At 36.1% G+C, this 26,322-nt stretch overlaps 1 protein-coding gene across 5 annotated transcripts in view; it reads left to right on the forward strand.

The window, feature by feature from the left end:
* Window positions 1–927: 927 nt before the first annotated feature.
* Window positions 928–26,322, forward strand: part of gria3b (glutamate receptor, ionotropic, AMPA 3b) — a 122,477-nt gene continuing 97,082 nt past the window's right edge. For 3 of the 5 annotated variants that reach the window (XR_007138234.1, XM_047802042.1, XM_047802043.1), the window contains exons 1-2: window positions 928–1,640; window positions 2,273–2,431. Coding sequence is in view for 4 of the 5 variants with exons in the window: in XM_047802042.1 (XP_047657998.1) it covers window positions 1,559–1,640; window positions 2,273–2,431 (241 nt within the window). In the remaining variant the exon portion in view is untranslated. The remainder of the gene's footprint in view (window positions 1,641–2,272; window positions 2,432–26,322) is intronic. The other 2 variants (XM_027154733.2, XM_027154734.2) reach the window with 1 other exon arrangement.

Here is a 26,322-nt window from a genome sequence, read left to right on the forward strand (position 1 = left end):
TGTGTGTGTGTGTGTGTGTGTGTGTGTGTGTGAGTGATATTAAATTTCCTGCATTGCCCCTGTGTAGCCAATAAACCCTGAATAAGCAGAGGGCTTCTCAAATTGACTCCTGCTTTGAGGATTTAGGAACATAAGGTCTTGGCAGGGCAATTATTGATAGATTAAAATGATATCTCAGACATTACTAAGGAGCACATTTACTCCTGATCTTTGAACTGCACTTGAGAGCGACCAGCAATGAAAGCTTCTTCTTTCCACAAGCTGCACTGAAGCAGAGGAGAGAAGCAGAGGTTATTCCATTACCAATCGCTACAGTGTTTCGATGTTTAATTAAAATGCAATTAAAAAACACAAAAGACTTAGGAGTAAGCCTTGACATGTTCTGGTATATGCAATGGATGGGCTTAAGTTAGAATCAGAAAAAAGCGCGCACACACACACACACACACACACACACACACACACACACACACACACACACACACACACACCTCGTCCTGATCTTAATCGTTCATAACTTTTTAAATGTGTTTGTAGGAAAAAGAGCACGTGAGAACACATTGGCTTCTTCCCTCAGCACCATGGACAGCGTCAGTCTTTCATGAAAACACACGAATTCAAATCACGCATTAACACAGACTTTAAAAATCGAAAAGACGCATCTCAGGGTCATTATAGCACTCAACTGTGGATGCTTTTGACGCACCACTGCCGCCTTTAACAGAATGCTGTTTTTGCTAAAGTGAATATTAATTTATGACATATTGTTTGTCAAAGGCGCACCAACGTGGTCCATCTGAACCGGCATCCATGGTGGTCAATAAAAGAGGCTTCTTGTTACTGCAGCTTCACTCCTCCGCCATCCCGGAGTGAGAAACACACACACAGAGAGAGAGAGAGAGAGAGAGAGAGAGAGAGAGAGAGAGAGAGAGAGAGAGAGAGAGAGAGAGAGAGAGAGAGATGGTCTGCACAACGCAAGACACTGATGCGGCTTATACCCCAGGCTTTAATTAACCTGGTTAGGTGTGTTCACTGAGCATAATAGTGAAAGAACGTCTTCGTGTTTCCTCGAGGTCGCCATAACACCAGCTTTTGTGTCATTTTCGCATTGATCGGCAGTTCGAGCTTTACGCGGTCCTATTTATCCGCCTTGCAGTGTGTGAAAGAGGCTGCTGTAGACGCACAGAGAAGGTCTTTTTTTCACCTTCGCTTCTCTTCCTCGTCATTTAATCCACTTCAACCGGAGTGTGACCGGAGTAGCCCTAGATCCGCAGTAGATCCGCCATCATCTTTTACGGAATAAATCTCCTCATTTGCTCTCTCTCTCTCTCTCTCTCTCTCTCTCTCTCTCTCTCTCTCTCTCTCTCTCTCTCTCTCTCTCTCTCTTCAAGTGCAGACACGTTTATTTCGTTCAGCTTCTCTATGAAGCTATTGCGCGCACTGCAAGCGCGCACTGCTGTTTATTCTCCTGGACGCTTTGGTTGGTTGTGCATGTGATTCCTCTTTTTTATACTCGGAACTGTTCGGGATTTTTTTTACTTAAAAAAAAGAGGAGAAAATGGCACGATTGAGTGCAGTTCCTCTTTTCTTTTGGCTTTTGGGTAGATCTCTCGCCGGATTTCCAAACCAGATAAATATAGGTGAGTCCTATAGCTATGGTTCGATCTTGTCTTGAGCGCTGTCTCTCGCCGACCGGTTTCTATTCCACCATGAAAACGATTTCTTAGAGGGAATGCATGGTCTCTATAGCTCCTTTTATAGATTGTTTCTTTGCTATCTGACCTAAATGCCACATGATGAAACTCTTGAAAATGGATTTTCATCGTGGAAAAATATCTAAATGCCTTCTAATTATGTACTGAATGCAGACTATACTTATGTAAGGCTGAATTCAGTTTAAAATGCAAATAAAGAAATGGTAATAGCACAGAGCATAAATTCGCAGTGATGTATTAAAACATACAGTGTTTACTGAAGATAATTGAATTTAGTGTATGCATAGTAACATTTATACAAGTCCAGCAGCTGCAGAATGGTAAAATCTGAATAAAAGTCTGTGATAGGGTTATTAGGGCATATTATGACTAACATTTAAAAAAAAAAAAAAGAGGTCATTATGGAAACCCTGTCCTGCAGGTGCAAAGCTTTTTCACATGCATTAAATGCAGCACTTTGTAGGCAGAAATAAATCCATATTTCATGTCATTGCAAGGACTTGGTAATGCATTATAGAAAATCCATAGATGTTTTACATTTCTGCACCGTTTTAAAGGTGGGCTCTTCATGCGTTCAACGGTGCAAGAACACAGCGCGTTCAGATTTGCTGTGCAGCTCTACAACACCAACCAGAACATGAGTGAGAAGCCATTCCATCTGAACTACAACGTGGATAACCTGGAGTCCTCCAACAGCTTCTCCGTCACTCATGCCTGTAAGTTCTTTGCAGTTTCACAAGCCACAAACAGCAAGGAAATTCAGGTACAACCCCACAAGTATAACATTACAATTCCCATACACCTTTTATAGCTTGTCTGCTCATAGGAGTAATCTCGCTAACAATTATTTTCTATTTTCGTACAAATTAGGGTCATATGTAATCCGACAACTTATAACTATCTGTAAATCTTCATATTATATATTTCATTTATAAAAAATGAAAATCATTTTGATTAGTAAATTTTTGAATATCACACCTGTTTTTTCTCAGAAATTGATTAATTTATCATCCTGACTGAAGAGTGTTTAATTCTTTTTGGCTGTATCCATACACCATAGTCAATTCCACCCTGTTTGGATACAAAGTTTTTGTGTACTCTTAGACCAGGCAGGCTGAACTAATTTTGCATTAAAAAAGTCCAGCACTGTCCAGCAGTGTACATTTCCTCTGAGCTTTGCTATAAATGAACTTTTTTCAAAATTAACTGTACATCTTGAGCAATATTTACGTTATCAATTACTTTTTTCCAACATTTCAGCTAAGAACACTCACCTAACTCACATAAAACCTGTAAGGATTTACAGAACTTTACAAAGATCAGAGGTGCCTTAGAGTGTAATCCCATAAGCCTTGTATAAGCAATCAAGTTTCTGGTTGTTAATAAAGTAATGCAAAGCCTACTTCCATTCATATATTTACGTTTTATTTTGCCTCACAAAAGGTTTTAGTCAGACATTTATTAGTAGTGTTAAGAGATTCTATTTACAGTTAACACTGACCTCCTCTTTCATTTGCTTAAGTAGTACATACAGTAGACTGGTATAATAACTGAGTTTACCAATATTTCTTTTTATTTGAGACACACATACACATAACACATGACCAGATTTTTTTTTTTTGACCATTATTCTCTTCTGATGATATGGTATTGATATCTCTTAATAACAGCGCTTGTCCACTCCGATTTGCAAGTGAAAGTATTTTGCAATAAGAGGATGAATAGTCGGCTGTGGAAGTGTTTTGTGGGCACAGCATTGGTATTTCTGACACAAATTCTCTTTGAATTCAAGACAAGTTCCCTTGGCAACACAGAATATCTGAATCAGTGCCGAGGTTCCTGATAGATGCTGAAAAGATAACATGTCTGATTATGCAAGCAAGGTTTACAGGGACTGCTTAGGAGAAAATATTCAAATAATTCTGTCCTTATTTTAAAAAAAATAATCTCTTTAGTACAGTAAGATGTATGACAATCAGTTCCATCATGCTGAACACATCCGGTTTGCAGTCTCCTTATATAAATAAGATTGTATTTTAGTCCTCTTGTTAAAATAATTATTAGGTAAAGATTAAAACACATCAAAGTGCCTGTTGTTGTGATGCTGTATGAAATGTTCATGAGCATTATCACTTATGTTATAGCAGCTATAAACAGACAGCTTAACAGGTTACCAAAAAAAGTGAAAGATCAAACTTCTCTGTCCAACCTCCTTATCTTATGAATGAGTATATATTTTCTTTGTTAAACAACAAGTTGTTTTTGAAAATCTTTTTATGATTAGCATTAGATTATGCAGAGAATCCACCATACGAGTCCCTGTGAATAAGGCGTTACTGCTGAAATGATCGTGTATTATAGCATGCAGATTAAATCATTTGAATTACATCAGAAAAGACTGTCAGTGCTGTGTTTTTACATAAGATAAATTAATCTGATTAACCATTTAAAAAAATTCAATAGTATTATATAGTGTCCACAAAATATTAGGACACAAAGCCAATTCTTTTGTTTTTGCTATGCACTGAAGACATTTGGGTTTGCAATTAAAACATGAATAGGAGATAATAGCTCAGAATTTCAGCTTTCTGAAATCAAGATTAACCTCCAGCAAAGTGATAGAAATGGCAAATTGGCTAAAAATGTTCACATGTTCTATCCTATTTAATAAAAGCTAAAATTTTATTGCGTCATATTTATCTTTTGATCTCAACCGCAAGTGATTTTAGTGTATAGCAAAATCAAAAGGATGCAACTTTGCTGTTCCAATACATTCGATGGGGAATATATACATATATATATAATATGTATGTGTGTGTGTGCATGTGTGCGTGTGTGCGTCTGCATGCGTGTGTGTGTGTTTGTGTGTGTGTGTGTGTGTGTGTGCGTGTGTATGGGTGAAGTTCGCATGCTGACTTAAATTACAATGAGATTTATACTATGTTAACTGGCTTCTACTAGCCTTCTGCTGCCTTGAAAAAAATGGTAAGATTTCTATGATAAGCATTATAAGCATTGCATTAATGAGAACCCCTATGCTTTCTTGTCCAAAGATGTTAATCTGCATTGATGCACATTCCCACACCGCCCTGCAGGTTTATGGGGATCTCTCAATCACTCTGCAGTGTGAGCTTACTACCACATTTAACACATTTGCATTTCCTCACTGACAGTCTGAGAATTTTTTCTGATAAATACAGTAGGATTGAGGTTGAAGAAGCAGGATCAAAGTAAACATGCCAAAAAACTCCCAGCGAGCATCGGTTTATATGCTACTTGGCCTGATATGATGACATACAATAAGAAACTCGGGAAATAAATAAATTATCATGGTGTGCGATTTCACACGGGCTGAGGAAGCACAGGATTATTGGTTGGAAATAAGGCTAGACTTTTAGGCTTCTAATTAAATCTTTCTGCAAACTGTCCATGCAGTCTTGTGGGAGAACTTGCCCCAATTTTCATTCTCTCACTGTTTTGCCTTTTTACAGCTCCATCAAGAACATGTTTTTAAAAAAAAAATTTCAACATATGAGGCATTTTACTGGCTCTCTGATGACAGCTGAATCCGTCGTTTTTTCCAAATTTGTGTTTTGTATCATGGTAGTACTGGAAGTTGTCAGCAGCATTCATGGTCTTCCTTTGAAATGCATATCAACAGATGTGTCGCTGTCAAAATTGCATCTTCCATTTTTCACTTATTATTTAACCAAATCACTTTCATGTTTAAGTGCCTAAGTAAAGATCTGAAAAGGGGCTTTGGTGTTGCATGAGTTTGCTTAAGTGGCCCAGCTGTTGGAGAAGAACTTTCTCATCCGCGATTTTATAGGATATATTTAAAATTATGCATTAACTGCGATCACTATTAGTCTTGAGTATGGCACTGTATTATACTCTGTATTGACAAGTACATTGTAATCAAGCCTTTGATGCTACAATATGTAATTTTTTCCCGACCAAACATATTTACAATGAGAGGTTAGCAGGAATAACCCTTGATATAGGTTACGTTTAAAATTTTCTTAGATGATTATGAACCAAACACAAGTATTCAAGGTAACCTGGAGTGTCCCAATTCACAGTGACTCTACTTTGGGGTGAATAATGTGACATAAATACAGTATGATAATACAGCACATTGGTTTAATAGTACATGCAGCACACACTGATGGTGGACATGGTTAAGGTTAGATAGAGCTTTGTTACATTCATGTTCAGCTTCAAGTTGCTTCAAGAAATGAAAACCAACCGTTATTCTCTTTTTATTTTTTCCTTTGTAGCCCGCTTATTTTATGCCTCACCTCCAAACTCTCAAACCTCTTTGAATTTCCACATTACAAGTCATGCATGAAGAAACAAAGTAAATGTTTTACTTTTTTAGCATTAAGCTACGGTAGATAACCAGGTAACCAAGCCTGTTCCTTATACAAAAAAAAAAAGCTAGCTATCCCAGGCTAGCAATTAGCTTGCTAGTATGTCTATGAAAATTTAAATGAGGGAACTTACTAAAATTGTTTATCACTACATTTGGCTTCATTTTGATCATGATTATTCTGGGGTATTTTATACCAGCCATGTTTTACATTAAAGTTAGCAAAATTAAGATTTTTATAACACAAGTTAACATGTACAAACTATGAACTTCAGCAGTAATACATCATAAATAACATTAAAAACCTTTAACACCATTCATAAATGGTCATAAAATAAATAAGTAAATCAATAAGCCCACAATGACCAACAATTTACACGCTCGTGGAAAAAAAAAATCTAGTATTTACCTTGTGAATATCAATTCATTAAGATAGTTAGGAACAGTTAGGAAAACTGTTTAAAACATTTAATTTTTATTTACTGACATGAATTTACTTTAGTCATGGATGGAACTTTAGTCAATGGTGGTGGAGTTTGGAAATAAACATTTCTTTAGTGTTTAAACAAACATCAGTTTATATTACTGTTAATTTTCTGTATAAATATTAACTATAGTTAATTATTGCTGAAACACATGCTTTGTTTAGGGTATCGTAATGAAGTGCAAAGAATAATAAATGTCAAAGACTGGATTGTGACTAATCAGTTACTTGCTATATAACCATTAAAAAAAACATGGTTATGTGTTATGTGCATTCTGAATATCATTGCATTGTTTGTCACCTAATTTGGGCTAACAATAAGATCTCTTCAAGTTACTTTATCAATTACTCTTCAACACTCACTGTCACTTCCTATTTTCAACCTGATCAGGACAACGTAGCATTTAAGACTTCTCACTGTGTATAACCGACAACAGGCACAAATAAGACATGACAAAAGCTTGTCAGAATCTTTACAAAGCCCTGCTCAGTTTCAAACTGCTCTTATCCAGGTAACACATATTCACTGTAAATCGGAGATCAGTTCACAAACGCAACATGCTGTCTGGGGATTTCAGTGTAAAACCACCCCAGAAAATTCAAGCCTCCACTTCACGGAAGCACTATTTGATGATACTTGAGTGGGGCATCATTGTAGACTTATTTGTTCTCCTAATTTTTCCATTTGTTTTGGGATATGTGCCAAATATACGTCGTGAAAATACAAAGCTAGACTGAATTTTTCCTTCCGACTGTATGATACATCAAGCATTATATAATACTAACTTTACTGAACAGTGTCTTCTCTCTGACAACAACACTCTACTCTCACCACATATTCATAATTCTTTTTCATTTCACATGGGAGGCCATGTCTTGTTAGGTGAATCTATTTAAAGGATATGAAGTTCCATGCCGCGCTTGAGACAGGTCATATGTCTGTCTGGAAGCTTTCATTTATAACAGCGCAGAATGGCCCACATTTACACAGCAGGACATATAAAGCAAACCTTCAGTATAAAATCGTTTGTTCCTTCCTTGTCACTGGCTTGTTTGGCGAAACGAGTCATATCAGTCTTTTTCATGAATCACAGCCAAAGATATAAGTGATAAAATGATCAAATATTTTCTCAGAGAGCATCCCTGCACCCTGAAATCGATATACTTGAACAAATAAGCAAAGAAGAATCCTGCTTCAGGGACATGACGGAGATTCTAGAGAGTGACGTTTTTTTTATGATTGCCTGAGAGATTGGCTTATATACTTGAAGAGCAAGAATATTTATATAAAAAAAAAAGAACCTGGATAAGTTGAAAGGTTATTTCCTGCAATTATTTTGTCTGACTAAACTATAGATCTTGTTTGTCATAGCTGCTTTCGACTTTGAGCGCATTCACTCTGCTTGCTTTAATTTCCATTAAGCAGTTATACAGCAAACATACTAGATCCTTTTGGTCCATACACACTATCAGTATTTGTATATGTATTTTTATTCAGATTTAAACCTGAAGTGGGCATGGCCTTTGAAATCGAGCTGTGTGTGATTTCCGCTTGTAGTTATAATTATTGAACCCATTTTCTTAGCTCTATTACCAGAATTGTAGGCCTCAGCAAACAAGCCTAATTTAAACCATGACAATAAACAAAAGGTATCTTTGTTCATATTTACTGTAATGAACATGGTCTTTCTTTGTCTTGTGAGATTCATAAAAAAAAACTCCCACTACTACAGTATGTTTGTTGCTTCATACAGAATCTCAGCCCAAGTGCTGGCTTTTTGTCTAAACCAGATGCTCTTTAAAAAAAAAAAAAAAAAAAAAAAAAGGAATATAGCATGCCTCTTATTTCTATCTGATTCAGACTATGGCATTTAGCAGGTCTATTTTATTGGTCTACAATTTAGAGTTTGTAATTTGCATATTTGTCGCAAATAGCCAAGAGTTTGACGGTTACATGCAGGGAGCTTTTTAGGCAATAGATGCTATTTTGAGTGAGCAGTTTTGAGTAATGGCATGCCATGACATCCAACTCAATGTGACAGGAAGAGAGGCACATGCCTAATGCGGTAGTCACTTTGGCAAACAAAACAGCTCTGACTGAAGTTGTTCTCTCTCTTTCTTTTTTTGATAACATTGGCAAAGCAAAAACACTCAAACAAAAAGCTGTCTGAGAATATCAGACCGGGCTGCTGAGTTACAATAATGGAGGAGTGCTTGGTTTTTCAAGGTAGCAGCATTAGATCTTACTGGAACAAACTGTGAAATGCTCCTGGGGCTCAAGTGTAAGGACATCAGCTCCAGCAGAAAGGACTAAAATAAATACTAGATTAAAAAGTAAAGCCGGCTCACTAAGACTACCTTTTGTCACAATACAGCCGACAGGCTTATTGTGGCTTTACTTGAGGCAGTAGACCAACATGAAACATCAACTGTGATTCAAGCTGTGAGGCTAATATGTGCAATATGGCACTATCTGAAAGCCAAGCCAACACATTAGTGTATGCTTTGTTTAGATTAATTTGCTGCAGAAATATGTTTTGCAGTCTGAAATTCCTTACTTTAGTGATTGCTTTTATGTACAACTTGCTCAAATACGCAGGCTATTTTGTTTTTGATGTTGGTCTTAAATCAGTCTGAAGTTTTTCATGTTGTTGAAGTCGCTGTTATTCCCTTTAATCTGAAAACACATACTGGGTTTTTTTTTGCTTGCTCATTTTGGGACGTGTTCCTGTGAAGATAATGTAGACACGAAAATACGCAATGTTGCTTTGTTGCTGTGGGTGTGGCACATACTGGATATTCTCTGTATACTCCATATATTTAACAAGGTGAAGTGCAGGAGATAAACTGAATACATTGCCGGTGGTATCCAAACTAATCAACAACAATCATTCCCATATTCAGAGTTGGCAACTGAAGTTCAAATGTTAAGTAATTATTTATACAGAAATTCATGCGTATTCATGCATATTTCTAGGTTTCCCATTCGTATGATGTAAATCACCGGCGTGTAGTTCACGCCTCATAGTTGCAAGATTTTTAATGAGTAAAAGTGTTCATGACTTTGTTTTTCAATAGCATCTAGATTACTGCATTTAAAAACCCATGAACTTGCATTTAATCCAGAAAAAATGGTCTAAAAGGAGTCTAAAGGAGCAGATAGGATTTTTCTTTTTTTTTCTTTTTTTTTTTTTTGCTGTTAAATGTAACGAATGTAATAAAAATTACAAAAAAACGACTAATGCAATAGTAGATGAAAGAGAAGATGGCAAGCATTTAGATAAACATCTAATACAAGTCTAGTACATTGTCAGTACACTGCTGTATGAATAGACCTAGTTGCAATTATCACACTAATCACTGCAAATGTGGTTTAAACCAATTTGATTGAACTAATTGGAAATTTAACAATATGGCTCCCGCCCTCATTATTCAGCAGCTTATAACACAGCACTTCAACACAGCACGTCCTGTTATATTGCATTTTTATTTATTGTGTTATACATATTTCGGTCTATTATATTTATTTAGTCACTAAATGACAATGTTCATGCTAATTGGTTGGTTGTGCTCCTCTGTAAAGAAAATGTGCACACATTTTGAAGGATGAACTGACTGGGCTGTTGTGCTTCTATCTATCTTTAAATTATTTCATAACTTTACCCAGAAAACTTTACAAAAAAAAAAAAATCCACTCTACAAATAAACAGTGTTTATTTTAAGGGTGTCATACTATTAAATGCCATTTCATAACACTTGTATGCGTTTAGAGCCCAGAATATACATATCAGTATGATTTTTTTTTTCCATTGTTTTCACATGAATCTGAGGAGCTGGTTTGTTTATCTAGAATCATCGAAATGAGATTTGAATAACAATGTGTTTAATTTTGCCGTTAATCCTCACTATGTATCTATAGGTCTAAATATGGCTTCTCAAAAACATGCATTTCACCTATTGATATTAATTTAATATTTTGCAAGCAATTGGTTGACTGACAAATAGGTTTTCTGTCCATTAGGCAACTCTGTACTGTAGTTGTTCACTTATCCTACTTTAGGATATAGCGTTTATATCGCCTCAGTTCTCATGACTATACTGAATGCATATTTTCAGTAATGGTATTTAATTTACGTATTTTGACACTTGATTTATGCCAAATTAACTCACCGAATCCAGTTTGTAGATAACTGTGGTATACACTCACCATCCACGTTATTAGGAACAACTGTTCACTTGCACATTCATGCAGTTATCTGATCATGTGGTAGCAGCTCATAACAAAAATCATGCTCGCATCAAACATCAGCATAGGGAAAAGTCTAATCTCTGATTTTAACCATAATATGGATGTTGGTGTCAGATCGGCTGGTTTGATTATTTCAGAAACTGATCTCCTGGGATTTTCAGACACAACAGTCTGTAGACAGAATGGTGTGAAAAACAATAAAAAAAAAATCTTGAGCAGAGGATCTGTAGGCTGAAACACCTTGCTGATAAGAGAGATTAAGGGGAATGGCTAGACTGTCTGAGCTTACAGGAAGTCTATAGTAACTCAAATAAGCAATTTTTTCAACCACGGTGAGCAAAAAGCATCTCAGCAAGCACAACAGATCAGATCTTGAGGTGGATGAGCTACGGTACAGCAGCAGACCACATAGACTTCCATTCCTGTGAGTCAAGAACAGGATCACCCAAAGCTGAAAGCTAGACCAGTTATTTTTTTTTTTTTTACATGTTCATCTGTCCAATCTTTATCTGTCCAGTTTGGCGAGTCTGTGCCCATGATTGCCTTAGATTCCTGTTGTTTCCTGACAAGACTCAATATGGCCCACCTCAAGGTTTTGATGTTTTGTGCATGCTGAGATGCTTTTCTGTTCACAACAGTTGCAAAGAGTGAAATTTTCTATATCTTGGCATCTTGAACCAATCACACCATTTCATTTCATATTTTCCTCACCGTGATCTTCTCTGATCAACAAGGTGTTTCAATCCACCAGATTATTTTTGGGGTTTTTTTTGCACCATTCCATATAAACTCTAGAGACTGGTTTGTGTGAAAGTTTCTAATACTTAAACCATTTCATCTGCTGCCAACTTCAATGCCATGATCAAAGTCACAGAGTTCACACTTTTTTTTTTATTCTGATGTTTGATGTGAACTTTAACTGAAGCTCTTATCCTTTATCTGCGTGAGTTTATACATTGCATTGCTAACAAATGCTGCCTGTTTCAGTGGACAATGAGTGTACAGTATGTTCTCATTTTAACAAGTTAAAAAATACAGTTAGTTTTTAGTCATAATTTAGCATTTGGGGAAATTATCTTATTTATCTTCCAGTGTTGGTTTGTCATTAATAATGAATATTTACAAAACCAGGTTTTAACAAATAGGTCTGAATTTCTGCACTTCATTTGAAACCATGAAAATTGCATTTTTTTTTTTTGTCTTCAAAAAGAAAAGGTCATGAGATGCAGAAATGTAATTGCCATTTTAGCTCAAGGTGTATATGAAAATACCACAGGTTTCCTAGCATCAGCATAGCTGCATATATTCTTTATCATAAACATGGCAAGTAAATTAGTGATGGGTTTGCATTATATATATAAAACACTAAGCTATTGTGCCTGCATACAGAAATAAATTCCCCTTAATATTTTACCCATTATTGTCAAAATGTCAAAATTAACACCATTGGGTTTGAACTTGCTGAGAAAGCTTTGAAATATACTTTAAAATTGTTGTTGACTTCAGCAGCTTTCTCCCTTCAGGCACTTTCCAGGCATCTAACACTATTTTCATTGACACTTCCTCTCCATGTGACAAAAAACTATATCTCAAATAGATATTTGAGATTAACTGTGGGCAACTCTTTCATCTTATAATTACATGTGAATTCAATGCATAAAGATCCATCTACTAGATTGGACCATGCACAAAATGGTCCTTCCACTGCATGTAAAATTGCTTGCTCCCAAATTAAATCAATATACCGAATCACTAGATATCAAATTACTCTGCAAAGCTACGCTAGATCCCCTTTAGCTAGAAATTTGCTGTAAGCTTATATTTTATATTAATCTCACTTAGTCATAGAAACTTTGATATTGGAACAGAGGTGGTTCTCCAACTTAAAAAGCAAACTTCTATTCAAGCGTAACTGGCTGCTTTTCTATGTGAAGCTGATTGAGTCTCACGTTCTCTGTGCCTTCGTATAGCAGCCGTCATTTTAAAACAGTGCGGCTGTTGTACCTGTATATCAATGTGTACCGTTGCCCACGCTGATATTTACGCTGTTGGATCAGTACAGTCCTAGGCTATGTGGTCAATGTGATCATTACTTTATATCACGTTATCCATCATATCCACTATTTCACATTCTAAAGCAATAACCGTATCATTGGCGTATCTGGTATCAAACAGAGAATTCCAGGTAATGATACTACAATCCCACACCTGACAACATCTATGGTTATTATTTTGGTCTCTTTGTTATGGTGATATTAAAGACTGAATCATGAATCATGAATATGATTCGGAATAAGAAAAAGACATGTGGAACATAGAAGCCGTATTTCTGCTTCTGTTATTTTCGCTTTGCAGTGATTTTAATTCACAGCCTCTGTCGTGTGAGCTAATAGAACATAAGAAGGTGGAATTTTGGTATTTTTGCTTGGTAAAAATAAAAATTCCACTTAAATTTCAGTGATCAGTGGCTCAGTTAGACTAAATGTCAACACCAGAATCTGCATCATACTGCAACTCCTAGAACCCAGAGCAAACTACAATACCAAACACACACGATCTCTGTAACAGTCATCATCATCTTAGTCACACAGTCACAGTAATTAACCACTTCCATAAGATCCATCTCACTACATATTGTACGCTTTATAGCTTGCTGCCAGTTGCCACCCAGCTTTTGTGTTTTATTATTCTTTTACCCTGATTGTGATCTAGTTCCTTCTTTCATTGTTTTTAGTTTCTCTTGTGCCTTATGCTATTTGCTTTTCAGATGACTCTGGCTTTTGTTATTATTTTATGTGACTATTGGCAAGCTTTTTAAATAAATCTTTGTATACCTGCGCTTATGTCCATCCCTGATGCCTCACACTAACATACTGATACGTGTTACAGTACGGTAGCATGAGATCAGATAAAATGGTCTGGATCTTCATTCGTTCATTCATTTTCTACCGTTGGTCTGGATCTGAGTAGGGAAATTTAATTTAAAAATACTATATGCAAAATGTTACACATAAATAAAAAACATCATTTTACGTTTTGGTGTCAATAGACAATGCACAGGGTTGCCGTTCTATGCACCGCCATTTAAAAATCTTTCTACATGTTTGAGTCATCTTTGCTTTGTTAAAACGATACAATATTTTGTGTTCCTATTTGGGACAAGTTAGTTCATTTCTAATGACATCCCAGATGTTTTTCTTTACTATCAGTAACAAAGGTTTGACCACCGTTTTTAGCTCGGAGTCTGTATAGTGATGCCGTATAGCTAAATTCTAGAAAAGTCAATTTATCAATAAATATCTTTCGTTAGAGTTTAAAAGGATCATTATGCTGTGCAGCATTTGACCTGGACTAGACCTTTATAACAATTCATTTCATTTTCATTAAGCTGGTCATCTTACTCGTGAAACAAAACATTTTGTAAAACTGCAGAGTAAAATATAGATATTTTATCCTTTAATAATCTCTGAGCCGTCCCATTTAGTGGCATACACTGTTTTTGTTTGTTTTTTTGCCTGCTAGGTTGTTCTAATTAGCAGTCATACATACTGTAAAGATGTTACATTGATTTCTGTCAAATTATAATAATGCAAAGAGTTTTGAACATCAAAAAACTCACTGTTTGTTAGAGGAATAGTTTGTTTTGTTGTGTTCTGTTTTTCAAATGTCATATACGAGGAATGAATCAATAATACTTAGAGCAACTTTCACTTGCCTTTTACTCTACACGTTTGCTCACTTTCACATTTAAACTCAATCACAGTTCATCTTTTATTGCTGTATTTACACAACCCAAAATCCACTCTATTATTCATCATACTGATGAATATTGCATTCTTTGGCCACTTTAAGTCAAGAAATTAAGTTCCCGAATTACTTTTGTGCAACTTACTCAATTTAGAAAGTCATATCACTTTTCACAGGAAACAGAAACAGAAAGTTTAAGTCATTTTTTAAGGCAAACAATTAATTGAATTAGTGACCGGCAGCCAAACAGCTTATTTATATAGACCCTACAGGCAGGATTTCTGCATTTGAAAGGTTTTATTTCTGTAAAACCTAAAGACTTTGCTACTTTGAAGTAGGCGCTAGACATGAGGATGAGAGAAAACAAGTTTAATCACTTCGGTTTGGTCCATTATGTATTTCAAGGCATGAAGTTGCAGGTACATTTAATACAGTAGCTCAAAGCTGCAGAACCAACATGAAAAGGACATGAGGACGGCGTTACATTTTACATTTTCAATAGCCACAAGTGAATTAAGAGACACAAGTGTCCTTCCATGCTCTTCCATCTTCCTTCTACCTGAACTTTTTTATTTTTTACCTCTTCTTTTTTTTTTTTGCTATTTATTATTCTGTTAAAAGCAAACTTGCAGTCCTAGGCTCTTTAATCTCACCGCTCCGTCTGCACAAAGTCGCCCATCCTTCATTCTGTCATTAAGTTAATGGCGTGTATCTCTTCTGCCAAGATTTTACATGTGCCTTCCCCCTTTTTTTATTGGCTTCTCCAGTTCTTAAACACCCAGCCAGCAGATGGTTATTTGGCTGCAGCCGTTTCTGCAGACTGCTGTTTTTACACAGAGAACAAACGGAACAAATGCGCACAACAAAGATTCTTTTAACTGCCTTGCCTGGACCTTTATATAGGCTTATAACCAGAGATTGTTCATAAAGGAAGCCTGCTGAATGTGCAAAAAACTGGAGAGTTAGAAACAATCGGCTGATATTTCGGTTAGGTTGCAGAGGATTCTCTTATTCCACTGTGAGCATGAATATGCCTACTCAACACATTTATTTAGACTGATTTACACCATGTTACTGAATCGAATTGGATGTAAAGGATGACCGATTTGCCTGGAAGCAAAAAATAAATAAAAAAATAAAACATACTGTATGTAGCACTCTGAAATCTAGCAAAAAATGCGTAGTTGCCTTTACATACTATGAAAAGGAAAAAATCTTTTTGAATGCTTGTCCGAAAGCTTCACAGGGTATGTGGTTGACACAAGAGGAGTGCATTTAAGAATAGGATCCCATGGACACAACAAAAAAAATGTGGGAGATTTTTACTTTCATGCCCTAAGCTCTATGGGGGTAGTGGTGGCTTAAGTGGTTAAAGCTCTGGGTTGGGCTCTTAATGAAGGCCCTTAACCCTCACTGCTCCACTGCTGTATCATGACTGTCATTGCGCTCCAGTCCAGAGTTCACTATGCTGAAATGTATATAAATAAAAGGCTTCTAAAGCAATTCCTCATGAGAGTAAATACTGAAACATGCAACACTGCTGATAAAGCATACTGAAAAATGTTCTATTAACTTTAATACATTTAAAACTTAAAATTTGATTTTTTTTTTTTCTCAATAGGAAGTTAACTGTATCTAACTTACAGAATGAGTACAGACATGTATATGATTTTTGGTATGTATATAGTATATAGTTATAGACTTTGAAGTGGTTTCCAGACAATAGGAGGACACGATACAGCTCTAACGACTTCTGGTTGGTTCATTATATGATTTATGTGCTGAAGTTATACAAGTGAACTAAAAGATTGACACTTAGAGATGTTCAATCATCCATCCTTAGTCATCAGGGAAGGTACAAACAAAATTATAATTTCACAGCATCAAAAAAAGACTCTTAAGTTTGCAAAAAAAAGTTGGCACATCTGTAAATGAGATCATTCAAGAACTTGATGATAGCTGAGACTGTATAACCTTTGAATTCACAGCTCGAGCTAACAGTGCTGGCATTTCTGCCTCTGTGTTTTTTCAGAATATCTAGTAGTGGTAGTGTTCATATTCAGGGCATTGCCCCTTCAGGCTGGAATCCAAACCCAACTACAAATCCAACTGAACATCAACAGCTAGTGATATTACATTACACAAACTAATATCAGTTTCATATAAACATCTCATTATCAAATCTTTACAGGCCAAAGGTATGAAAGTATAATATAACAATTTTTATAATCTGCTAAAGTGATATTTGTATCCATTTTAAGGATAAACCAGCCTTGCTTCTGTAACATTAGATTATCCCCTTTATGATTTACAATAGGGTTTCCAGGCTCTCCTAATTCAGTATTCTGGATAATCTTCCACACTCTGGTTCATTGAAAGGCAAACATTATACTTAGATTGAAGGGAAGTCACATTTGTATCTTCTACTATTAAGATACTATTACATAAATCAGTTCATCAAGGATGTGTCAAATTTTGTGACTGCAGAAATTAACATGCAATAAAGCAAACTGCAATTTTTCAAAATAATCACAAATTACCTAGTACTAGTTGAAAAGAAGAATACTGTGATTGCAGTTTCATTGATTTTTGTAACCTACAAAAAAAAATGGAATCTGGAAAAAAAAAAAAAAAGTAGTTATCTGCAAAAAATTTGCATCTCAGGTTTTGAAAAAATCTGCAGTAAATCAAACATTTCTGGCCAAGAAACTTTTATGTGTGTTTTTGAAATTAGCTATAATGTTAAGAACCACTTAGCAAAAGGTTTGGATTTTTTTGTCTTTTTTTTTGTGGGGGTTGATGTGGGGGTTAATGTTATAAAATGTATATTTTTGACAAGAGCGTGCACAAGAGAGAAAAAAGAATAAAGTGATAATGCATTAAAACCGTTCCACAAAATCTTGTATGGCTGATAGAAAGCCTAGCATTTTCCTTTAATTATTTTGCCATCTGCTAAATCTGCTCGCATGTAAGCTCCTGCACGATGTAAATTCTGTTGCCTTGACTGAGCCTTGCTCTCTTCATTAACGAACAAGCCTTATCACTGTAGGAAAGTACTGACGAGGAAAGATTTTGTCAGCTTTTAACCTCACCCAGTTGTCCACTTCTGACGCTAGACATAGACTGTAAATCTGGTTCATGTTACTGTTCTACAAATAACAAAATAGTGGTTTCAATTGCAAGTTGATGAGATTAGAGAGAGAAGTAAAGACATAGTTCTGCCCACAGCTTACTTAATGTAGTTTCAGTATATGTATAGTGTAGTTTTTAATGTGCTCCACTGTTTCATAGCCCAGAGGGAATATGTTTATCTTGTTCATAGACTGAGTGTTTACTGAAGCCTTTGTGGCGGTTGTGATTCATTTACCTGTGGGATGTGTTTTGGAAATGCATCTTAGTCTAACCCTTCGTTTCTCACTGAAGTTAGAACATTTTGTCCACCTCCACTCTATATCTCAAGCCTTGGGGAAGAAGGAAGATGTTTGAAAGGCTGAAATGAATCTCGGTCGAAGAAAGGGCAAGGATAATAAGAGGATTTCTTTTTTTCATGAATTTCTGAAGTGATGTATGGTGAAAAGCAAAGCACTGCCACTGAATATTGCAATGCAACTCACAATGCATCATACTGTATAAGAAACCTGAAAATGTTTAAACAATTGAAAATGATTTCATTGGATTACGTGTCATTTACCTCATGAGAAACAGTGCCAAGATAGCACAGTAATCCTAAATGTCGAAACTAGACCTCAAAAGAAATTTAAATGATTTCAAACAAATGGTGGACTTTGTTTGAATTCATTCATACATTCTTTTATATCTTTTCATACCATTTCATTTAACCATTTCATTTAAAATTGTAAGTCTGGAATGTATGATAAGTATGAATGTATTGTATTATTTATGTATTTATGTATTTATTTATTATTTTATTAATTATTACATGAAAAACAGGTTATAAAGGTATAGGATAGAAACTCCAAAAATAAATAGATAGATAGATAGATAGATAGATAGATAGATAGATAGATAGATAGATAGATAGATAGATAGATAGATAGATAGATAGATAGATAGATAGATAGATAAAATAGTGACATTTTTGTCACTGTGATGGAACCCTCAAGAGTATCTCAAGATCATTTTTGCTGTTTCATCTAGAATTGTGAACAGCGAAGCTTTAAAATTGTTTAAAGTACATAAATGATCATGATACTTTTTTCGATTTAAATTGTATGGAAGTAAGTTGTGGACTAGTATCACTAGTATCATAAACTTATAGAGCATAGAAAGACCACAATCATACCGTCATTCATCCGTAGTTACTGTCAGGTCATCACAGTTTGTATATATTTTGCAATACAGAACCAAGAAAATATGGCAGATTATTCTAATCGGTGCACCAGAAATGTTGATTTGAGTTCAGAACACACTTTTCAGTGTTTCCTGGAGAACACAAGAATTTTTTTTTTTTAAATCTGTTTTTTTGCCATGTCTACTTTATAGATATGGAAATTTATGCTAGAGCACAGATACAGTTGTATCTGTAGGAAATGGCATATGTTCTAAAAGATTCTTATGAAACTAATAGATAACTTGACAAGAGAAAGGTGGAAAACTGTTTGTTGGCTACAGCCATGTTGCTGCATGGGAAAGGAAAGTAAATAAAGTGAAATAAAGTCATCGTGCTACACCTTTATTACACAAAACACATTTCTAGGTAGAAGATGTAAAATAAAGGTAGAGAAGATGTTCCCTTAAAGGTACCACCTGAGAGACAAGTAAATGTAGGGTTTAGTGGCCTGAGAGCTGTTTACTAAAAAATATTTAAATAAAAACAAGCTCAAGTACATAATGTACGATTGAACTTTTTACTGTGATAGACAGCTGCATTAATATTTTGTGCATGACTTGACTCAAAGCCAGAATATCAGGCCACTTATACATTTTGGCTTAGTCACATTCCTCATTATGCAATGAAATATCAGGCCTTGAGGTTAGTACCAGAAGGATGAAAGGTATAACAGAAGTAATCAGAGCACATTGATTTTATTGATTTGCTTTCTGTTAAAAGAAATGGAAGTGTTTTGATTTTGGTAGCTTAATGGTTCTCACACAGACAGCGAGAGGAAACAGAAATGTCTTCAGGGCAAACATGTGTGTTTACTGGGTCATGCCATGGCTCAGCTGCTCCAAGGCTGCAGATGCAGAGAGGATGAACAGAAAACACTACAATATTACCACCACCCCCCTTTTCCATTCCTTCCCCTTCCTCTGCCCACACACACACACACACACACACACACACACACACACACACACACACACACACACACACACACACGCACTACCACACTGATGTAACACTCCTGCTGCTACTCCTACAGTATGTGGCCTTGATGCATGGGTTGTGTTGAAACACAGTTTGAAGGGTATTTTATATGTATTTACTCTTTTTTTTTTTTTTTTTTGCATTTTCCCTCTCTCCAGTCAGAGTAATTTAAGTGTTGCGCCAAAATGCAGGAAATATACTTTGACTTGTATTGCCATCTGAAATCAAGAGAAACCTTTGATTTTATACTTTCCCCAACAGTTGTACTAATATTACATTTGTGCTAGCAACCAGGAAGCAGGCAATGCCACCCTAAAAACGAGGGCAAGCCGATTTTACTGCAGTGACAGTTACAGGGGACTAAAAAAATATGATAGCAGAAAGTCAAATGACCAAATACTAATCATTTAAACCTAAGCTCCCTCTGTATCTCTGAGCAGTGCTAAAAAGCATACGTTTATGACAATGGAGAGTTTATTAAGACCAAAGCAATCATTTAGTCTAGGCTAAGAAAATGTTTGCATGCATCATGTTAAATCAATTGAGTTTTCATTTAACCGCTGGTGTAAATTCCTTTGAGGGCTCTACAGGCGTCCACAGAGGGTGTCTGTAAATCTCTAATTATTTCATTTCTCTTGAAACGATATACAGTGAAAAATAAAATGCAATATTAGTTCCTAACTCGCTGATATAAAACTGTCACATCTCATTACCCCAAATAAAAAAGGTTATTGGTAAGTATTACTAAGCGTTCTACCTTGTTAGGATTTAATAGTAATCAGCTGTAATCTGTTTGTGTGGTGGCTTTATGAAGTCATACATATTTGTGATTAAATCAGAGCTGTGAGAAAATGAGGGAAAGGACCTCTAGCTCACCTTGTCTAAGTGGTGGCCATGAAGGAGGGGTTTGAATGGTACAGACACAAGTACATTTAATATGCACATGTTTTTCCAAGGCAAGAGCATTCAAGGGTAGAGGTAATAGGCTTACACATAAACGTGAGGAGCAATGTGACACTTTGAAAGAACCTGGAAGAAAATACATGAGGAAGCAACAACAGGATGTATAATTCAGCCCCTGTCTATTCATACAAAAAAATTACCAAAAACCTGAAAACTACTACAAAAGCTGAAGGATTAAATGATCAAACAGCAGCATCAGAAAGAGGAATAAAATTATAATCATCTTGCTGCTGATAAAGTAAATTCATATAATACGGTGTGTAATAAAAGGAATATTCTGTTCCAGTGGTGCAACAGGTTGTCCTCCAGGGTCTCTGGTTCAATCCTAAACCTGGCTTTCACAGGTTTGTGTAGGTTTCCTTAGGGTTCTCTGGTCACCGTCATGCAGATGGATGGATTTTCTTTATGAAAGAGGAGAATCATGAAAAAAACATGCAGATGGATGGATTTTCTACACTAAATTGCCCCAATTGTGAATGATTATGTGATTGTGAATGCATTGTTCGGGGATGGACTGGTGTTTGCTAGGGGTAATTTATTTTAGACAGTCCATTTCCTGACACATTTTGGGAGTTGGGAGAAAATCGGAGAACCTTTAGAAAACTCAGAGGGCGGTGATGAGAGCATATGAAACAGTGGTCAGACAGTAAGAGCTAAGAATGCCAAATCTGCCACTTGTAATATACTAAATAATAGCTGTTTAAAATTGTCGATTTGTTCAAATTAACATTAATTGTACATTTGTTTCTAAAACAGGCTAAGTTTGCCCAATTCCCGCCCACCAACCAGCTCTCCCTTATCATACAGCACTTAATTTCTCGACTCTCATCTCTGAATTAAAGGCTACAGTACTGTATTGTATGCCATCATTTCTACCCAGTCCTTTGTTAAGTTTGCTTTTTTTTTCAGAGAAAATATGTTCTGTTGCTTCTCCTCATTAGACTTTTTATAATCCAGGCCCATAATCCATAATTGTACTGAACTGTGCTGAGAAATAAAACAGACAGAAAAGAACAAACAATTCACTTCTTCAGTATCTGATATAAAAATTAATTAGCAAATTCAATTTCAAATAAGTTTCTTAAAGAAATGAGAAGACAGTCTGCTGTCAAAGGCCCCATTTTCTTTGCAATGACAATCTTACAGATGATGTTTGATAAAACTACAGCTTTCAGAACTGTCTCCACTGCAGTGTTTTAAAGAACAGCCTTTTCCTCCTCATCTAACTAAGCTGACAGGCACTGGGCATTTTGAGACAGGACAGAATGCTTTGACAGCCATTTAATGATGCATATTTGCTCTTGGTTTCCTTTTTTTCCCCAAAACAATGTTTTCTAGCATGTTCCCTTTAAATCACAGGCGACCGTCACTGAGTCATAAAACGGCTGGAGTCTTTGCTCTTATTGAAGATGCTATCAGTATGATGATATGAAGAGACAAATAATCCCTGAACATGAAAAGAACTCACCCAAGCACCTCTGCAAACCCATATCAACTCATTTAGCCTGGCAACACGCTTTTCAGTTCAAAGCTGCAGCTGCTTTATTTCCGATGGAGTGGTGTACGCACGGGTGTGTGCTATCGAACAAATGAAAGTGACTCATTATTGACGTCTATTCATCAGTAAAGAAGAGCACCTTGGGAAGAGGTAATCTGCTTGCTTTTATTTATGCGAGAAAAAAAAAACTGTTTGGAGAAGAAGGATATGTGTAAAGGCTATTCATTTTAAGAGGTCCTCTACCACTTCTTTTTCCTTTTCTTTTCCCCTTCTATGTCGTATCAGCCAAGACTTTACAATTTTCTTGGTCTCAATCAACCCAGAGACATACAAGCTGTGATCTTTCCACTCCCAATTGTAGTATACATCCTGATTCAAGCATTTTCTGGAACACACTGTGTTTTATCTTCGCTACGATCCCACAAGCATGTTATTTGGCTCTGTCTACTGCCTTCATTGTCCTTTGCAAGGTCAGAGCAGTGTCTCGTGGTGCGTTTAACAGTCTGGTATTGTTTTCAGTAACCTTTTCTGCTACAAAGGGACCACTCCATTGTTCATGGTCAAGCTTTCTGAGGAGTGCTGTTGTTGTTATATAAACCACCACAAAAGCCTACAAAAGAGTCAAAGTGTCATGCTATTAACACCTCATCTGAAATAGACTCCTAGTCCTTGTATAGATTCTTGTACACACTGTATGATTTATTATGAGAACAACACAAAGGTGTATCCCCAGATATTGCTTGAAAACGAAAAAAAATAAAAAAATCTTCCCTATGATTAAAGTTGCAAAGCCTGAATGCTGATTAAAAGCTGTGTATTTGATTGATAGTTTTTTCCAAACTTTAACTCCCGGTCTTCTGTTGTTGTAGCCCATCCATATCAAGTGTTTATGAGATGCTTTTGTGGCTGTATGGGGTTGTTTTTTGAGTTACTGTAGACTTCCTGTCAGCTCAAATCTGTCTGGTCATTCTTCTTTGATATCTCTCAGCAACAAAGTCTTTCAGCCTGTGCAACTGCCTCTCACTAGGGGTATTATTTTTGGACACCAGTCCATGTAAACTCTAGACACTGTTGTGTATGACAATCCAGGCGATGAGCCGTATCACACCAGCAGCCATGCCACGGTTGTTATCACTGAAATCGCTTTTTCTTCTCCATTTTAATGATTGATGTAAACATGAACTAAAACTCTTGACCTTTGTCTCCAGGATTTTATGCATGGTTTTGCTGTTAAGCGATTGTCTGTTTGGATAATTGCATGAATAAGCAAGCTAAATGCTAATCATTTCTTTTTCATAAAAACTTAATATGGTTAAAAGCCTCGCAATAAGGAACAGTTCTGCAATTTTCATGTGTGTGTACAGGGGTTGACAAATTCATTATCTAGCCCAATGAGCAGGTAACAGCTCCAATATGCTCCTCAGTCCAATGTATCTGCTGCCCAGAAACTGATGAGACTAAAATGTTACTTAACATGATCTATAGTGAGCTATTTTGTTAGTTAATGACATTAATACAGAAGGAAAACAAATGAGTATGTTGTAAAATCTTTAAACAAGTTTCTAATGTAGCACATAAATCCTCAACAACACATGCTACACATGCTGCTCCTAGTACCAACTATCCTGACCTCTTCTGTTCTTTGCACCTGTCTGATCCATAATGATGCCCTGCCCTCTTAAAAGTAATGGGATTCATCTTTATCTGTTTATAATAATAATAATAATAATAATAATAATAATAATAATAATAATAATAATAATAATAATAATAATAATAATAATAATAATAGCGGGGCACGGTGGCTTAGTGGTTAGCATGTTTGTCACACACCTCCAGGGTTGGGGGTTCGATTCCCGCCTCCGCCTTGTGTGTGTGGAGTTTGCATGTTCTCCCCGTGCCTCGGGGGTTTCCTCCGGGTACTCCGGTTTCCTCCCCCGGTCCAAAGACATGCATGGTAGGTTGATTGGCATCTCTGGAAAACTGTCCGTAGTGTGTGAGTGTGTGAGTGAATGAGAGTGTGTGTGTGCCCTACGATGGGTTGGCACTCCGTCCAGGGTGTATCCTGCCTCGATGCCCAATGACGCCTGAGATAGGCACCGGCTCCCCGTGACCCGAGAAATTTGGATAAGCGGTAGAAAATGAATGAATGAATGAATGAATGCATGCATGCATGAAAAAAAATAATAAATTAATAATAATAATAATAATAATAATAATAATAATAATAATAATAATAATTAGTAGTAGTAGTAGTAGTAGTAGTAGTAGTAGTAGTATTTAAACAAGAAAATACAAAAATACAAACATAGTAGAAATGTATCTAAATAAAAACAATATTATGTTATGTAAAATTGTATATAGTATTGATAACATTAAAGCTCCTCGGTGTATTTAATTTTTAGCATTCATAGCTTCATTTCATTTTTAATTATTTCAATATTTTGCACCAATAGAGAGGAATGGCACTGATTGTCATTGCCTTATGCATTCTTTAAATTATAGATTTAGTTTTTATAGAATGGTTCATGGCTAAATTTATTAAAATGTTTATTGCCCCAGGGTTCTATAAAGAACTTTAGGGAACATTTTTAAGAGTGTTCTGGTTGGAGTTCTTATCACTTTTGTACAGGTAGGTCGCTCACTGCTGATGAAAATGGCTCACATACTGTATGTACATTCTGAAGACAGATGAAATTGCTGTGGATGGTACCACTTAGTTACCCTGAAAAGGGCTTTGGTCTTTATATTAAATAGACTTCATTTTAAAATTAAAATGAATTTCCATATTACACAGCTACACTTTTTGAAGGGAATAGAAGGGAATGATTTCTAATCTGGATTCTTTCAAGGTTTCTTCCTCATATAGTCTCAGGGAGTTTTTCCTGGCCGTGGTCACTCCTGGCTTGGACATCAGGGAAACATTAAAAATGTATATCCTGAATATTTATATCATCGTAAAGCTGCTTTGTGACAATGTCCAGTGTTAAAAGTGCGGAACAAATAATACTGGATTGAATTGAACTGAACATGTACAAGATGTTGGTATACATTTTAGCTATGAGTTGTGGTGTTGTGTCCTCATGTTGAGGACAGTTTTACGGTCTCCTAAGTACGAACGGGGATGGGGAAAAGCATAAATAATTAACAGTTGTAACAGTCGTCTACTGATTTGTCCACCCGAGCTTCATAAGTGTTTGAGTGAGAAAGAAAAAAAGCCTGCCTGTTTGCTCTTCTAACCAAACTGCAAAGTGAAAAAAAAAAAAAACTGTTAATGATTAAAGCAGTTTAAAACGAAAGTAAACACGATGCTGCAAGCCGAAATAATCGGAGGTGGTATGGCACAATGTCTTAACGTTGTATTGTCGAAGTAGATAAAGTTATTTGCTATTGATCACTGACTGAGTTTCAGAGAACAGAACAACTGACCAAACCCACCATGTAAACATGATACACAAGGAAACTAAATTTTTTATGAGCTCACATTGAAATTCAGCAATTTCAGTCTCGCTGCTTATTATTGACTGGCTTGTTTTGTATAGTCTATATATCAGCTCTGCCTTTTGTTTCTCTCATCATCAAATTGATTTTCTCCACACCATCAAATGAATGAATTTGTGAAGGATGTCTAGCTGGTCCAGACTTCCGTGAACGTTGCATATTTTTGCACACGGCTGTCACTGACCATGTGGTTATGAACGCTTGTACAGGTAGCACGCTGTTCGCTCTCTCATGTGTGTTTTCATGCAGTTCCTTTGGAAGTGCTTTGAGCAGTCGTCTGTGACAGCTCACACACAGGCATAGACAGCTGTGGGCGGATTCTTTGGGGAGGTCCAAGTGGGTGTTAGACACGTGACAGCTCACGTGTCTCAAAATATTTTAAAATGTTCTCATCAGGTGGCTTTCTCGCTTCTATTGTTCTTTCTCGTCACTCTGCTATGGTGAATTGTTAAGCAACTTGCAAA

The sequence above is a fragment of the Tachysurus fulvidraco genome, chromosome 17, assembly GCF_022655615.1.
Source record: "Tachysurus fulvidraco isolate hzauxx_2018 chromosome 17, HZAU_PFXX_2.0, whole genome shotgun sequence".
Classification (NCBI taxonomy): domain Eukaryota; kingdom Metazoa; phylum Chordata; class Actinopteri; order Siluriformes; family Bagridae; genus Tachysurus; species Tachysurus fulvidraco.